The sequence below is a fragment of the Phoca vitulina genome, unplaced genomic scaffold (assembly GCF_004348235.1).
Source record: "Phoca vitulina isolate PV1807 unplaced genomic scaffold, GSC_HSeal_1.0 scaffold6, whole genome shotgun sequence".
NCBI lineage: Eukaryota > Metazoa > Chordata > Mammalia > Carnivora > Phocidae > Phoca > Phoca vitulina.
The window spans coordinates 54,138,590-54,156,880 of record NW_022589709.1 but is presented as its reverse complement, the minus strand read 5'-3'; the positions used below and the strand labels follow the sequence as shown (position 1 = coordinate 54,156,880).

Genomic DNA, 18,291 nt, shown 5'->3' with positions numbered 1-18,291 from the left:
ATAGGGCATAAGTCAAATAAAGGAGAGAAAAATTAAAAAAAAAAAAAAAGGCAGTTGGAAGACACTGAAAGATTATATGCAGCATGGGGCTCGATCCCAGGACCCTGGGATCATGACCTGAGCCGAAGGCAGACACTTAACCAACTGAGCCCCCCAGGCGCCCCCCTGATCTGCATTTTAAAAGATAATTCTGGGAATTTTGTGGAGCATGGATTATAGTAGGGCCAAACGAAAATCAAGAGTCTAGTTTGGAAGGAGAGTATAGTGGTCAGGTGAGGATGAGGGGCCGTGTGGTGGTTGAAAGAGATAATTGAGTGTGTTCGGAGATGGCAGGAGTTGGAGGATGGGGGGATTATTGAGGAGATCAGGATCTCTTGTGGGTTTTGGCTTGTAAGTTCGTGTGGTTAGAGATGAATGGGAAAGACTAGATGAAGAACTGTTAGGTTAGTTTGAGAGGTTGGAAGGGGATCAGATGTTCCATTCTGAACATGTTAATTTTGAGCTGCCTATACCTAAGTGGAGACATCATGTGGGCAGTTGTGGAAGATCCAGATAATCTGGGCTGGGTATAATGTTCACAGTCCTTTGTTTACAGGTCTGAAATCCAAAAGCTCTAAAAACCGAAAGTTTTTTTTCTGTAATTCATTTGGCAGCAAAACTTGACCAGAACTGATGTAAGGCTATTAATTTATCCTACCTACATTGAATATACATGTTTTCCTTTAGAAATATTAACGTGTTTGGTACACAGATGCCACTGCAAATCCTGCTTGCAGTATTGTGAAAGATACGGTAACAACACCACGTTACCTTTATTTTAAAAATTCAGTATGTTTGAACTCTAAAACATCTGGTCCCAAAGTTTTGAATGAAGGATTATGAGCTTGTGTAAAATAAGGGCTTGCCAGTACTCAAAGCCATAATGATATCATCTTTGAATAGAGTGTAGGGAAGAAAGGGCCAAGCTCTGAGAGACTCATCATTGACAGTTTGGTAAAAGAAGGGATGCTGAGACCCAAGTAGGAGAGGCCAGACAAGGAAGAAAACTGGGAAGTATAATGTCATGGCAGCTGAGAAATGATAATATTTCAAGAAGGGTTTAGTTAATTGTAATAAATGAGCCTCTAACTCTAGTGAGAAAAAAAACTTCAATTTCTGTAGCAACAAGCCTTATTGTAGACTTCAGCAAGTGTTCTTTTGGCTTTTGAATCCTTAGGAACACTTGTTTATAAGACAGTTACTGGTTCATTAATTTTGCATCAACATGATTAGTTTCTGTCAGAAAATGTTTGCCTTTCAGCTATTTAATTTGGAAAAATTAGAATTTGCTAGAGTCAGAGTTTTTTATTCGTTTATATTATTTTATAAAAGTGTTCTGAAAATTTTCAGCACTCATCTTTCCCCTCATTTCTTTCTATTTTTTCATTACTTTTTTTTTTTTTTTCCCCCACATTGGCATTTTGTTTATTCTGCTACTTCCAAGATGGGGACATTAATATATTTGAGCAGATGTATAACCACGCTGCTTTTAAGTAAAGGTGATGGTATACTGTGCTAATGTGTGTATGTTTGTTCTCTCTCACGTTCCCTCTTCGTCTCTGTCTCTCTGTCAGACTAGTACAATGGCAAAAAGGGCTATCATTTCTTAATGGATAGTAGACTTTAAACTTTAATTTCAGTTATTTAGAAGTGAAAAGAATTCTTTTACATTTCCATCTTTCTTTGTTCCAGGCCAAGCACGTTGACCTGATTCACTGTCAGTCTAGTGAAAATCAGATTTGGGTGACAGGACCTATATTTACTAGTGGGAAAAGAAGTTGAGTCTGTGGGATGAAAGAGGTTAGGATTTATTTAGAGTATTGTGATTTAATTATTTTCATTTGGGGTTAGGAAAAAACATGATTAAAATTGTGAATTTTCTTTGTGTTTATGCTTTCTACTATTATTTAATGACACTTAAAAACTGGAGAGAATATGGAGATTTTGTTTAAACAGTTAGGTGGCTCATTCAAGGAAGCTTTGAGATTTGCTTAAACAACAACTTCAGATTAAGGACTTTTAGTATTAGGGTGCTTTTATGTATTAGAGTGGCTGACAAAATTGTACTTTTAATTTTTTATTTTTATTTATTTTTTTAAGAGAGAATATGTGAGTGGAGCCGGGGGAGGGGCATACGGGGAGAGAGAATCCCAAGCAAACTTCCCATTGAGCGTGGAGCCTGTTGTGAGCCTCGATCTCACAACCCTGAGATCATGACCTGAGCTGAAATCAAAAGTCAGATGCTTAACCGACTGAGCCACCCAGGCGTCCCCAAAATTGTACTCTTTAAAAAAATTAATGTAACAATACATATGAATATGGTGAATTTGAAATTGCAAGGAGGAAAAGCCTGATTTGTTCAAGAAAGTTCATTCATTTATATCCAAATACTAGAGACTATAGTCCCATTGTTGAATTACTCTATGTTTAGTCATCACTAATTCTGAGGAATTGTGGTATTTAGCAGATCCCCTACCCCCTAAAAAAACCAACCCAGCACGGTTTCTAAATTGCATCTGAATCACGCTTTGAGTTTTTGTGTGGCTTCATGCTTCAAGATATTTTTAAATAATTAAGGATATGTCTTATTCAGTGTAGCTCTTTCAAAAGAGAATGAAGGTGGCACAGTTTTCTTGGAATTAGGGATTATCCATATGAAATTTGTGGCTGTTTGACCTAGCTTTTCTGGATTTGGGTCTTACCAGTCTATGAGAAAATATCTTATTCATTAAATTGCAAAAATTTAAGCTGAAGGCAAATTCTTATAATAGGAACATAAAATAGAATCATGCTTCTGTGGATATTCCTCACTTCTTAAGAAAATAATTCAGAATCTTGAAATACTGGTATTCTCGTTGATTTGGTCAAAATGAGTCAAAGCAAGACATTTTAACTCCACCATTTCTCATGAATAAAATTGATTGAAGTTTTTGAACTATTGTTACATTATTGCCAAAACTATAATTTCACCATTACTGATTTTTTTTAAAAAGTTCAGACCCTTGCATAGATATGAACATGATCATTTAGCTTAGTGATTTTCTGATCATATAACTCAGTGCTAAAGAAAATTGTATATTAAATATGGGGTGAGGAAACTTAATTTGATAATCTAACCAGAAAAAATAACAAGGCATTTAGGCCTATTCCTTAGAACTGATTTAATTTGGAAAAAAAAAAAGGGTAATCAGGTTTGTGCAGTTGAAATGACAAATGTATTTTGTTTGAAAATAGCTAGTTCAGCATTTCCCAAATCCTGTTTTGAGGAATATTATTGTTGTGTGAGATATTAATAGATACTCAGAGAAGAAGAAAAACAAAAAGGACTGTGTGGTCAAAGAAATTTGGAACACACTGGGTTAAGCAAAATGAAACGTGTTTTATTTCAGTATTTCTTAGGCTTCTTAATTTGTTTATTGGAAGCCAAGTCTAGCAGTGGTTTTCTTCCCAGGGAATAAATATCGGAATGACCTGGGAATTTTTTCCAAACAACATTCTCATCTTTTTCCACTCCCATTCCCCAGGGAGTAGTAGAGGCTCTATGCGTTCTATAGTTTGAAAACTTTTTCCAGGTGACTGGATGTATCCCCACCTTCTGTTGAGAACTGCTGAGATGGAGTATACAGGCTTTTCCATATTTCTTTGACCATAGATTACCTCTTTTGAAGGCCATGTATTAATATTTCAAGGATTAGAAAGACACTTTGAGAGTCTTCAGGCTAGATTATAAAGTCTTCAGAAGTAAGCAGTAGCTTTTGCTCTGCCAACTATCTGCTCTTCAGTTGGAAACACTTCTGCCTTGGCTTTTGTGACACTTCTCATTTGGATCTCCTTCCAATTTTCTGACTGTAATTATAGATTTTAATTGTGGTGTCTTCAAACTCTGAACAAGTTCATACATGCCTGAGAAATGGCATAACAAAGTTTATATGTTAAAAAGTTAAACATTTCAGTGTATTTATTGGACCCATTTGTCTAGAAGTATTGTTAAACATTACATAATAATGTTAACTCACTAAAATAGGTTAGCTGTATTGAAATGATTTAAAAGGTCTTTTGATTGCAGGGGCATCTGTCTGGCTCAGTTGGTAAAGTATGTGACTCTTCCTCTCAGGGTCAAGTTCGAGCCCCATGTTGAGTGTAGATTACCTAAAAAAATAAATAATAATGTTAAAAAGTTTTGATTTCAGAGTGTGTGTATTTTTTATGTATATATGTAACTTTTCATATTTGTTATCCAGAAGTTTCAAGATATTGAAGAAGCTCATCTCATTCACATAAAGGAAATTATAGAATCCTTGTCAAATGCTGTAAAGGAAATTCATTTGCAAATAGCCCAGGTAAGTTTTTCCTTTTGTTGAACTGATTCATGAAAATTTTATGTTCATTTATGACTCTTTAAAAATCCAAAACTCAATTTTTTTTTTAAATTTCAGGTAAGAATGTGTATTTACATGTATTAAATATAAAATAAACTGGATTTTTTGGGACCCCTGGGTGGCTCAGTTGGTTAAGCGTCTGCCTTCAGCTCAGGTCATGATCCCAAGGTCCTGGGATCCAGCCCTGCATCGGGTCCCTACTCAGAGGGGAGTCTGCTTCTCCCTCTGCCTGCCGCTCCCCCTGCTTGTGCACTCGCGCTCTCTCTCTCTTGCTCTTTATATTTGACAAATAAATAAAATCTTTAAAAAAAAAAATAAACAGGATTTTTGATTGTTTGGCCACCAAGGATGATAATGCAAACCAATTGTTAAAATTTAACTATAGCTCAGTCCTTTTACCTTAAAATTCTGAAGTTAATCAATCTTTGAATATTTTTTAAAAATTTTACTGTTTTATATTTTAGAACAGCAGTAAGTTATAGAACTTGCGCTTAGAGGGGCATGTGGGTGGCTCAGTTGCTTAAGTGTCTGACTTGAGCTCAGGTCATGATCTCAGAGTCCTGGGATTGAGCCCCGTGTTGGGCTCCCCACTCGGCAGGGAGTCTGCTTCTCCCTCTCCCTTGTGCTTGCTTGCTCTCTCAAATAAATAAAATCTTAAAAAAAAAAAGAACTTGTACTTAGAAATTTTCCAAAAATAGGGGCTCCTGGCTGGCTCGGTGAAGCGTGTGATTCTTGATCTCGGGGTTGTGAGTTCGAGCCCCACGTTGCGTATAGGGATTACTTAAAAACAAAAAAATCTTTAAGAAAAAAAATTTTTTCCCCCAAAATATAAAAGCAATTTAATTATGACAATTTGGAGTGCATTGAAATAGAGTAAAGATGAGGTCTGTTATTTTTTATTATTAAGGATCTAAAAATTATTAGAGATCTATATAAGTTTTAATTTATCATAAGAATTATGTGTCTAAAGCATTCAAAGATGAGGATAGGAAACTTCCTTGACTTCTAAGACTGTGGGGCTGTATCTTCAGGGGTTCACGTAAACAGTGGTTGATACCCACAGGTCTACTAACAGTACAAGGTAACAGAGCAACATGTTAGGTAAATGAAAGTTCTCAAAGGCTTTGGGTCAAAAAAAACACATATTTTAGTGTAATGAATTTTAATTGCTTTGTGCAAGTTTTGTCTGAAATACAGTAAGAATTTTTGATGGAAAAAGAAAAAAATTATCTTTATTTCATTTTAATAGGTCCATGAAGAATTTATAAATAACATGGCTAATACTACAGTTGAAAGCTTGATTCAAAAATTTGCTGAATCAAAAGGCACTGGGAAGGAAAGACCTGGTAAGATGATAAACTCTGGGGGTGCCTGGGTGGCTCAGTTGGTTGAGCATCTACCCTCGGCTCGGGTCGTGATCCCGGGGTCCTGGGATCGAATCCCGTGTCGGGCTCTCTGCTTGGCGAGGAGCCTGCTTCTCCAACTCTGCCTGCAGCTCTGCCTGCTTGTGCTCTCTCTCTCTCTCTCTGTCAAATAAATGAAAATAACATCTTAAAAAAAAAAGATAAACTCTGTAAGGAAATGTATACAAATCTCGCATCTAGCAACAAATATATTTGCTTTTAATTTCCCAAACTGCAAAGTGGAGCTTAGGAGATACCTAAAAATCTGTAAAATATCAAGTATCATTTACTTTGTGTCTGATGATAGGTTAAATTAATATTTTTATTCTGGCCTTTAGTGGTTAGTAATTTAATATTAAAGTGGTTGTTATAACCTTGGTTAATATGTTGTCGTTTATTTACATTTTTCAAAGGCTTAGCAACAGAAGCCCAGTTTATTATTTTTATTTTTTTATTTTTAATTAAAAAAACTTTTTTTAAGTTTATGGATGTTGACACAGTGTTATGTTAGTTTCGTGTGTGCAGCATGGTGATTCACCTCCTCTGTGGGTTATGCTATGCTCACCACAAGTGTAGCTACCACGTCTCACCATACAACACTATTGCAATATCATTGTCAGTATTCCCTATGAACAGAGGCATTTTAGTAAGAGGAAGGTGGGAGAGAATATTGAGCCCTCACAGCGTTGAGGTCAACAGAGAACCTTTCATAAAATTTAATAACTTGTAAAATTTTCTTATTAAAATATGTATCCAACATATATATATATATTGAATATATATATATTTGTTGTATAAATAAGTTGACTATATATATATATATATATGTTGGGTATATATATATATGTTGAATATATTACCTGTATATTTGTTGCATGCTCTAAAACATTCAGACAGTGTTTTACACACTGGAGATAACCAGTGAACAAATGAATACAGGAATCCTGGTTCCTGTTTTATGAACAAATAATTACAGTATCCTGAATCTTTAACTTTTAATAAGCATGTTATGATCTATCAAATGTACTAAGCCCATTGTCTTGCTCTGCTCAGCATAGAGTCTTCCAGATTTCTTGATTTTGTTTATTGGTTATGATACCATGTTCTTGTAAGATATTTGTTTCACTCTACAGGTAAAAATAATTCAGCCTAGTAAAGAAAATATGGTTTGGAATTCAGGAAAATGGTTAAGTGATTTGTCGGGAAGTCTGGGAGCCATTTTTCTTTAGCGCAGTTCCCAGAACTAAGGCTTGTAACCTAAATCTTCTTCAGTTTTTCTTTTCAGATTTTATTAACTTTCAAATCATTGATTCACTTACATTAATATTTTTCCCTTCAAATTTTCTTTTCATGCTTTCTCTACCTACCTGTTCAATTGCAGCATTTTGTTTCTGAATACTGGCACAGTAGAGATTTCTTCTCTAATCCATTTTACATGTTATACAGCACATTCATATTTTGACTATACAATTAGGAACTTAAAATTGCACTACTCCTGAATCTTTGACTTTTCATCATAGACAGAATGAAATTTAGGCTCTGGATTTGGATTTAAAGCTTTTTCAGGATCTGCTCTGACTAGTCTTTAGTTTTTCTGTTATTAGCCTTCACTGTAGCCAACTGGAACTGCTTGCTGTTTCCTATACGTGCCCCTTTTCCTCCTTGGTACCTTAGTTGCCCTTATGTTCTTATTCTAGGAAATGCTATATCCCATTTCCTTCCTGCCCCGTGTCTTCCCATTTATTTGTCAAGCAAATAAACTCTTAAATACCCAGGTCATTTGCTACTTCCTCCATCAAAAGTGCCAGAGAACTTGAACTGTACTTTTTCCCCCTCCTTTGTTATTGGTGCTGTCTACCTTAAATTTTAATAATTGTGCAGATGTGAAGAAAAGTTCTGTATTTGATTCATCTGTTTATCTTCTTTATGGGTAAACAGTACATTTTTGTTGAGTGAATGAACAAACGGACATATCATAGTAAAGGTAGGATGTTAGGAAGGTTGCAGTGGATAGACTTGCTATTAGAAAAGTCTTGGTGAGGACTAGTAAATAATTATGGTTAAAGTTTAGTGAGACTTACTCTCTGCCATGTAATGTGCCAACCACTTTGCAGGCAAATTTTGATCTTCAGCAACTGTTTGAAGTAGGTACTATTATTCTCATTTTAAAGATGAGGGAAATGTTGAGAGGTTAAAGGATTTGCCAAAGTTAGTACATGGCAGAGCAGATGGTAAAATGCCAGGATTCTTGACACCAGGGCCTATGCTTTGGAGAAATTAGAATAAAACTGAGGAAGTTCACATATATAGAGAATGAGGATGTTGAGATATATAACTACAGAAAAGTATTAAACCCTAAAATTCCTTATAAAGAGATTAAATTATGGGGCGCCTGGGTGGTGCAGTTGGTTAAGCGTCTGACTCTTCATTTCGGCTCAGGTCATGGTCTCAGGATCGTGAGAGCGAGCTCTGTGTCAGGCTTTGTGCTGGGTGTGGAGCCTGCTTAGGATTCTCGCTCTCCCTCTGCCCCTCACCCCCTGTGCGCACCTGCGCGCTCTCTAAAAAAAAAGATTAAATTATAAGTGAAGACCAGTTAAGAGAGGTAAAAACAGTTGGAGAACAAATACAGTTTTTATATAGAGCATTTAGAAGTGCTGATAGATAAAAGCAAAGATGTATTGCCCGATTAAAAGTGCCTTAGAACACTAAACAAGATCAGTAAATTGTATTATTATCGGTATCCTGTTTGTGACATTCTGTTGTAGTTTTGCAAAATGTTATCATTGCAGGAAATTGGGCAAAGTGTACAAGGAATCTCCCTGTATTTTTTTTTTTTTAACAACTGTCTGAATCTAATTATCCTAATAAAAATTACAGTTATTTTAGGGGCACCTGGGGGGGTGGGTCTCAGTTGGTTGGGTGTCTGGCTCATGGTTTTGCCTTGGGTCATGATCTCAGGGGTCGTGGGATCGAGCCCCAAGTCCAGCTCCATGCTCAGCATGGAGTTCACTTGGGATTCTCTGCCTCTTCTTCTGCCCCTCCCCCAGCCTGTGCTTGAGCACGCACTCTCTCTCTCTCTCTCTCTCAAATAAATAAAATCTTTTAAAAAATTTCAGTTATTTTCTTATCTGTGGTATTACTTAGCCCTGTAGTTTGTGGTCTGTTCTTTCGTAGCAGTGAAATTTTTAAGCCTCATTGCCCTCATCTGTAGAGTGGGGATAATAATAGTATTTCTTTATGGGGTTGTTCTGAGGGTTATATGAGATAATGTAACATTTATTGAATACTTAATAAATGCTATGTTAAAAAAGTAATACATTTCTGATAAATGGGTAGCTACTAATAGATACTGTTTCTTTTATAAATTTAAATTTACTGGCCTCAGGATATATTGTGACATGTAGAAAATCCCTGTAGCTAAATGGTAAGGCCAGGAATGGTGATGACATGGGCTTTCTTGGAATAATCACTAAGCCAAGAATTAGGTGACTGTTTTAGGGTGACTGTTGACACTGTGACTATAAATGACTGATTTTCAAAAAAAAAAGTGGTCCTAGAACTAACTTTAAAAAGAAAGAATGGTGTCGGAGCAGAGTGGGTGGAATAAATATTACTTCTCTAGTTGGCTTGCTATGGGTGACTAGTTAATAGCTCTTTCTTTGTATTTGTTCAGCTTATGGGCACCTGAACAAATGAGTCTGGGGGCCTATTTCAGTGATGAAAATTTTGTGTTTCTCAGAAAAATAATATACTCAAAAATGTGCATTTGATTGTATGGAATTCATAGATTTAAAGGATTTTGTTTTGTGAGATGTATTCTAACGTTCAATTGTGTGAACTGCTAATTGCTGTTAATACTTTATTTCTCTTGTTTTGTAAGGGCCCCCTCTGGTGGATGAATTCCTTCTTAAACTAGTTTTCGTCCTGTGGGATTTATATTTTAAAAAGAAAACAAGTTTGTTAAAAAATTTATATATCTAAAAATTAACCTATTTTTCTTGTGCTGAAAAATGACCATTTTTTCTTTAGTCAGTTATTTGTTCAAAGATACAACCTTTAACTTTATGTCCAATTTTCCTATGTAAATCAAACACTTTGAGAACATTAGAACTTTTTTCCCTATTCATTGAGACTATTTTTATACTACTTATTATATGAAGTGCCTTTTTTGTCATTACTTTTAAAAAAATTAAGATGGGGCGCCTGGGTGGCTCAGTCAGTTAAGCGTCTGACTCTTGGTTTCGGCCCAGGTTGTGATCTCAGGGTTGTGAGATTGAGCCCCCATGGGGCTCCGTGCAGAGTCTGCTTGCCCCTCTCCCTCTCCCCCTCCCCACTCATGCACGCATGCGCACACACACTCTCTCAAATAAAGAAAATCTTTAAAAAAATAAAAAATTAAGATATAATTGACATATAGTATTGTATTAGTTTTAGATGTGCAACGTAATGATTTGATGTGTGTATATGAGAAATGGTTACCAAAATAAGTTTTAACGTATATCCCTACACAGTTACAGTTTTTTCCTTGTCATGAGAACTTTTAAGAACTACTTTCTCAGCAGCTTTCAAATACATAATACAGTGTTGTTAACTACAGTCACCATGCTGTATATTATTACATCTCCAGGACTTATCTTACCATAGAAGTTTGTACCTCTTGACCATCTTTAATCATCTCACCCACTCTTCACCCCCCAACTCCCACTTTTGGCAACCACCAATCTGTTAACTGTATCTGTGAGTTTGGTTTTCTTTAGATTCCACATGTAAGTGAGATCATACAGTATTTGTTTTTTTCTGACTTACTCACTTAGCATTATGTCCTCAAGGCCCGTTAATATTGTTGCATGTGGCAGGATTTCTTTCTTTTTTTAATGGCTATGTAATTTTCCATTGTATATATACAACACATTTCCTTTACCCAGTCAGTGGACAGTTAGGTTGTTACGCCAACTTGGCTATTGTAAATAAGGCTGCAGTGAACATGGGAGTGTATATGTCTTTTTGAGATAGTGATTTTGAATCCTTAAGATAAACAGCTACAAGTGGAATTGCTGGATCATATGGTAGTTCTATTTTTAAGTTTTTGAGGAACCTCCGTACTGTTTTTGTCATTACTTTTTAAGTACTACTGGCTCTTCTGGAATTAGAGTCAGTGTAAGTAGATACTTTGAATATCAAAGTGCCTGTGGTCTGAAGGGTTATGAATAAACAGGTGTTTTTTAATTGTGAATATCTTTTTGTGTTCTAATGACATCCTAGTATGTCTGGTCATTCTCATGTAGTTTAATTGCCAAAGGAAATTAAAACCATATTTTTGGAGTTTCCTGTTTTATAGTCATTCTGCTAATTTTGCTGTATGCTTTTTATAATTCATGAAAGTTAAGCAAGTTTCCATTTATAAGAAACAAAAGGATAAATAACCTAAAAAGTTGGTAGGCCAGTATATAATATGTTTAAATAAAAGATTTTGCTTAAAAACTTACCTATATTTTCATTATATGATAATATAGGTTTACAGCTCTCATTTGAGGACTTCCAGGGATTATGCTGTGTTTAAAGATAAAAATATGAAAATCCTGAGAAAGGTACACATGAAAAACAGCCACAAATGAAAAAGGAAAAATAAGATTCCTGTGGTCATACTGCCTAAATTAAATTGATTGATTAGTTTAAATATTTGGAAAATTTTAGCTTCTATATTATGTTTATTATTTTATTTATTTATTTTTAAAAAGATTTATTATTATTTTTTAAAGGTTTATTTATTTATTTGACAGCGAGAGAGGGAACACAAGCAGAGGGGAGTGGGAGAGGGAGAAGCAGGCTTCCCGCGCAGCAGGGACCCTGATGCGGGGCTCGATCCCAGGACCCTGGGATCGTGACCTGAGCTGAAGGCAAAAGCTTAACTGACTGAGCCACCAAAGATTTATTTATTTTCGAGAGCGCATGCATGCGAGGGCGTGAGTGGTGGGGGGAGGGACAGAGGGAGAGGGAGAGAGACTCTTAAGCAGACTCCCTGCTGAGGGTGGAGCTCAAAGTGGGGGGGCTCTATCCCAGGACCCTGAGATCATGACCTGAGCTGAAATCAAGTTGGACACTTAACTAAGCCACCCCAGCATCCCTATGTTTTTTGTTTTAAAATATAGGGTAAAGCAAATAATTTTTTAAAAATCTAAGGTCATCTTTCTATAGTGCTCTCAGGGATTTGGAATAATGCCAAATGTACAAATAGAGCTTCCTACCACCCCCCCAACCAAAGTTTTTTTATTTAAATCGGAGAAGCAAAAATGCTTGTGTAGAAAGCAAAATTAAAAATAGCTAAGAAGAGACAAAGACCCACAGACCACACCAGTTAGGCTGTGATTTCTTGTGTTTCCTATTTCCATAGCTTGGGGGAATGACTTAGAGGAATCATCCTCTTTCATGATGATGATTAGGAAAGAAGATAATGTAGATTAGCACAAATAGAGAGTAAAAGAAAAGAGCTCTCTAAAAAAGTAACATAGAAAACTTCTGTGAAGAAGTACACCTTTACCTATTGTATGTATCTAGCCACTCAGGGCAGAGGCATAGAACTCTGCCCTGTGGGATGTATATGGAACCTGATAATGATTTTCTTCTATATCTTTTAGAGCAGGAATCAGCAAACTGTGGCCATTGAGTTAAGTTTGGTGCTGCTTATTTTTGAGTTGGGTTATAGCAGCTTATAGAGGCTTATAAGCAAAGATTTGGTTTACGTTTTTAAATGATTGGGAGAAAAAATCAGGAGAGTATTTTGTAATACACAAAAAGTAGAAAATTCAGATATCATTGTCCATAAAAGTTGTTTTGAACAGTTGCACTTACTTGTTTATGTATTGTCTGTGGCACCTTTCGCACTATAACAGCAGAGGTCAGTAGTTGTGACAGATCTTACAGTCCACAAAGTCTAAAATATTCACTGTTTCACTCTTTGCAGAAAATATTTGCCTACCCCTGTGTTAGAAAGTATACTTTCTGTGTGGTGTGGTAGTAGGTATGTCATACTGCATTAGAATTGTGTACCTCATAATAGTATATAATCTTTTTTCAAAAGCTGATTCTGCTCTTCTTTTTGGGTTCAGAAATGATTTATTCTGATACCTTGCACTAACTACATCTGCAGTCATATCACAGCATTGTAATTGATTCTTATAATAATAATTCTAAATTGTGAAGTAAAGATTAAAATGTGAGCAGGCTTTGTTTAAGAAAAGCTTATTTCATTAATTTGAAGTAGCCACTAAAAATGTTAAATGTATAAACACTGGCAGCAAAATAGAAGTAAAAAAGTAAGGTAAGCTGATTACAGTTTTTACATGTGCGTAATAACAAGGGCAGAGTTTTAGTTCTTTTTGCAATATGTAAAAAGCTAGCTTAAACCACTTTGAACTTAAAAGGAAATTTATTGGAAAGAAACTGAGATATCCAAAATCAGGAATATAGCCAGGCTGCAGAAGGAAACCTAAACCTGTAGGAACCCTAAGTATCATTTTTCCTTCATTCGATTTATTTCTACTGCTTTATTTTTTTCTTTGCACAATGGCTTTCTTTGCTTTTCCAGGCACGTGACATAAGGTGACCTCTCTGTAATTTCTAGGTATTTCTATTTGTTCTTTAATTGCAGGCACAGCTCAGAATTAACCCAGGTTGTGGTCCCTTTACAGATTTCTGGGAGAAAGAATCTGGTCCAGGTAATCTTGGATCAGGTAATTTTTCTTATTTAGTCAGTTCTGACTAGGTCATGTAGTATAAACATGGCTTCTGTACCACTTGTGGAGAAGGGGGAAGTTCCCAGGAAAAAGAGATATAGTGAGCTGGGTATAATCACCCAAGGTTTTATCAGTATCACAGAGGGTAAAAACATGACTCAGTCTAGGAGGTATGTCAGATATGGAGGTAGTGTCAGATTTTGGATATGTAGGAGATTATATTTCACTGTTAAGATTCTGTGTTTGGAGAACTAGATGAAATTTTGAAAGTTTATGAAGTTTTACAGTGACTGAAATTTCATAGTGAAAAACCTGTATTTTTCATTTAAGACCCTGGTTCCTAAGTTTGCCTCATCACTGATTCTTAAGCCTTGGGAACATAGGAGAATCAGTAGCGGAAATTTTTCTTTTCCTTTTCATTTCTCCCTTCCTTCCTTCCTTCCTTCCTTCTTTCCTTCCTTTTTCTGTCTCTGTCCCTCTCTTTCCCTCTTGCTCCCCTCCAGTCTCTTTTTTAAAAAAAGGTATAGACAGTTCACTGCCCCAGAAATTCTGATTTCAGTGGTCTAAAGTGGTGGATCCTTGATACCACTATATTTTAAAACTTACCTGAGTCTAATGTGCAGCCATTGTTCAGAATCCATAGCATTTATCACTGGATGCTTGTTATAAATTCAGAATCTCAAACCCTACCCAGGCCTACTGAAAGAGGATCTGCATTTTATTTATTTAAAGAATCTGCATTTTAATAAGATCCCCAGGCAGCTTGTATGTAGAGTAAAATTGGAGAAGCACTGTCTAGAATTAGTGAATATCTGGCAGTGGACCCAAGGGTTCCCTCAGACTGTAGTTCTCGAAGTGTGATCCCAGGACCATCTACAGTCACATGGGAGTTTGTTAAAAATGCACATTCTGAGCATCAACCTAGACTTTCTGAATAGGACACTGGGGAGGTGTGGGCAGCAATTTGTGGTTTAATGAGCTCTCCAGATGATTCTTAAGCAGGGAGCATTGCACTAGGAGATTCAAGTAGGTATTGGGATTTGGAACCACTGGATTGAGAGAATTCTTTCTACAAGCTCTTTATTAAAAGAAATACTCCTGAAGTAAAGGGGCATTAATGTTGCAACTTAACTTTCAAATGATTTAACAAGCTAAAAAAGAAAAAAAAAACTGTATGTGTCTATGGGTATTTGTAGAGAAAGGAAAAGCAAATATGGCATAGCATTTATAAAAATGATATGAACTATGGGCACCTATCCAGGTCGCTCAGTCGGTTAAGCGTCCGACTCTTGATTTTGGCTGGGGTCATGAATCTTGGGGTCGTGGGTTCCAGCCCTATGTTGGGCTCTGTGCTCAGCGGGAGTCTCCCTCTGCCATGCCCTAGCTCATGCTCTCAATCTCTTTCTCTCTTAAAAAAAAAAAACAAAAAAAAAAACCTAAGTTCAAGTAGAGTAACTAGTTTAAGGTAATTAGCCAGCAAGCAGGTGACAAAACCAGAACTTGAGCCTCCATGCCCTTTGTACATTACCACAAGCTGGAGTTTGATGTTGTTTTTCATGTTAGCTTGCCTGAGTTCACCGTCCCAGGCGTCTAGGAATGTGGCTGTGTTGCATTCTACAGGCCCAGGAGCAGACTTGAAAATTTAGTCATTGACTTCCATTATTATGACTAACTCTCCCCTCCCCCACCCCATCCCCTTCTTCCCTCCCACTCTCCTGTGTCATAGTTCCCTCCCCACCCCCTATTATCATCATTCTTATTATTAGACTTTGGGATCTGGGCATGTTCATATATTTTATTTTGGCTTCTAATAGAACCAAGTGTTCTATGGTTTGAGTTGGGCATATGCAGAAAAATGCTTGATTTGTGTAGCCCAGACTTACTATTTCAATTTTCAGGCCAGTTATTAACTAGATAGAGTTGCAAATTTGCCCTGATTTAGAATTGGTTTCAGAACAGTGGGAACTATTAAGTGTTTTACTTTTTAAAATACTGTACCTCATCCATAAAATGTGTTGATTAAAGATTGCTGTTAAATTGTCTCTCCTCCTGTAACATTTCTTAAAAGTTTTGATCCAAATTAGAATTAGATGAGTTCTTTAGGTTGTTGACTTTTTCTTTTTTTTTTGTAGCAATAATTTATTCCTACCTGACAATTAAAGAAAAATCCTCTATAAGAATTGTTGACCTCGTGGAGGTCTGCCTTTAATTGAACTCATGATGGCATTTTTATATAATGTGTAAAAGAGCATCCGGAGACAGAGCCAACATGGTCTTATTTGCTTTTATACAAATTAAATTGCCCTTGTGGCCCAGCATAAAATCTAAGTGCTAAGAGGAGTTATTTATTTTGACAACAGAATTAATTGAGCCTAAACAGTTGAGATTCCAGTTGTAGCAAACTATTCTTTCTGAGTCTCACTCTGGCTTTAGGACTGTCAAAAAAAGTAACTTGTCTTATGATTAAATAGCAGAATGATGGGCAGTGGACTGCATTTGAGGGAGATGCTGAATAAACTTTCTACTTGTGAAACATTTCAGAAGTGACATGCTGCAAGGGGGTCAGAATGCACATTGACATCCAGCTGAGCTGGCAGCTGGCACAGAGCCAGGCACGCAAAGCTTTGCCGTGTGAAGTGGCATGTGGAACATATGCCGTTTGATAAAGAAAATCTTTTTCATGCATGAGTTAATTTTTTAAAGGTATTTTTAGTTTTATTATACCAGAAATTTCATATTTCTGTCTTTAATAGAAAAGCTTATATGCTGAAGGTACTCAGTGTAAAACTTTTATATGTATTTTACAATTTGAAAGCATATGGCATCTCATATTTCAGAAATGTTTGTGATTTTGAACAGTTTATTGGACATTTCCCTATTCCAAATGAATTTTAAGAGGGTGTTTAGAAAAGATAAAGGGAAAAGCAATTGAGATATATCTGGTATAGGAAAAAGGTTTTGTGAGAAAAAAGTGTAGAATTCTGTTGGAGGGAACTTTGGTAGAGTTAAGGGGTGCCTTTGCTATTTCCATTTATATGAAAGCATCCAAAGATCTTAAAAATATATATATATCATATTTGCTAAGATGATGTTATAAGTCTTTCTAGATACTCTATTTTAAAATATTTGTAAATAATGCAATTTATTTGGCATTGATTTTTTGTTTTGTTTTTCCTCTCTAGAATAAGCCCATAGCCTGAGGAGTTGAGATTCTGTAAATCGTTACTGGGCACAGATTATGTGATATGTAACTGTAGGAGCTCTCAGATTTATTTGATAGGTGGTCATAGTCTCTTAAGGTTTATTAGTAAGTGATAAAGCTAATAATACATAATAAACTGTTGGTAATTTAGGTAGAGATTTTTCATTCTTCATAATTTTTACATCAGCTAGTTGCTAATTATCAGATGGACATACTACAGTTCTTTACCTTTATAGATCTTTCAGTTTCATCTCTTTGTGAACTGTTAACTTAAGCCTCTAATGGATTTTAACAACAAGCTCATTTAATGAATTCTTAGCTTCCAGATTTGCAGAGTGGACTTGAAGTCTTTAAATTTTTAATTAGGCCATGTTCTGATTCTAAGGCTTTTTTGGGTGGAAGTAGTGAATGTATTTTTTTCTTTTTTTTGGTCACATGATATATATCATAAGAATACTATAGTAAGAAAGGTATTGCTAATTAATTGATTAGGACTTTGTTTATCAACTCACTTCTTTTGAGTTTTTTTGAAGTTATTTTGCTTATCCCTAAATGTTAAAGTACTCTATTTGAGTAGAAACCGGAACTGAAGAAGTAGATCTTAGATTTGGGGTCAGGAAGAAGGACATTTTAGCCAATATTTTTAGGTGTTCCTACTTGTAGAGAAATCTTTCTTTGTTAATCAGTGCCTTTCTTTTGTAATGGAATCATCAGTGAGAACTCTGATTATGAACTATCATAGGTACAGTTAAACTTAACGTCTCAAAAGAACCAATAACGAAATCTTCCATTTTCTACTCTTCAAGCTCTATTTTTAAATTATTTGAAATAATATGTTGAACCTATTACTATTCATAAGTTATTTCAGAAAAATACTGGACTTGCTTAAATTTAAGTATTAAAAAACAGGGCTAAAATGACAGTTTAACAGAAAATTTTTTAGTCTGATACTTAGCTTTGGGGATGTTTCAGTAGAACAGTGATTCATGCTTTTGCTAACTTTCTTACTACCTAAATAATTTAGTATTCCATGTAAATGAAATATACCATTATATGGGATTTAAGGCTAGTCTTAGCAGATCTATTATTTTAGGGCTATTTTGTTTTTCAGCTGATAGCTATTTTATCATCTTCTTCCTCTCTCTAGTCTATCCCTCATGCCAGTGCTAAATTAATTTTCTTGTAAGCCACTTTGCAGGGGCACGGGTGTATCACTTCACATGAAAACTCTTCCCATTACCTGCAAACTACAAGTTCACATTCCTTGACCCACTATACAGTTAGAGCATCACCACCTAGCTACTACGCAATTAGTGCATTTATTTATTCAGCAGATATTTGTTAAAGACCTATTATTTGCCAGTTCACAGTCATCTACTAGACAGACAAATTCCCAAGCTTACATTCTAGTAGTATTTACTATGTTGGTCCCCCTGCCCTCCCCATTAACAAAACCAAGGATTCAGCAGCTGCCTTTTATTATGCTTGTTTTCTCTCAAGTATTCTGCAAGCTCCTTGAAAGCAGAAACTACAGA

General features: G+C 35.8%; 1 protein-coding gene across 3 annotated transcripts in view; it reads left to right on the top strand.

The window, feature by feature from the left end:
• The window catches only part of FCHO2 (FCH and mu domain containing endocytic adaptor 2), a 126,339-nt gene that overhangs the window by 52,024 nt on the left and 56,024 nt on the right, over nucleotides 1-18,291 (top strand). For all 3 annotated transcript variants that reach the window (XM_032404233.1, XM_032404235.1, XM_032404234.1), the window contains exons 7-8: nucleotides 4,281-4,379; nucleotides 5,668-5,764. In XM_032404233.1, coding sequence (XP_032260124.1) covers nucleotides 4,281-4,379; nucleotides 5,668-5,764 — 196 coding nt within the window. The remainder of the gene's footprint in view (nucleotides 1-4,280; nucleotides 4,380-5,667; nucleotides 5,765-18,291) is intronic.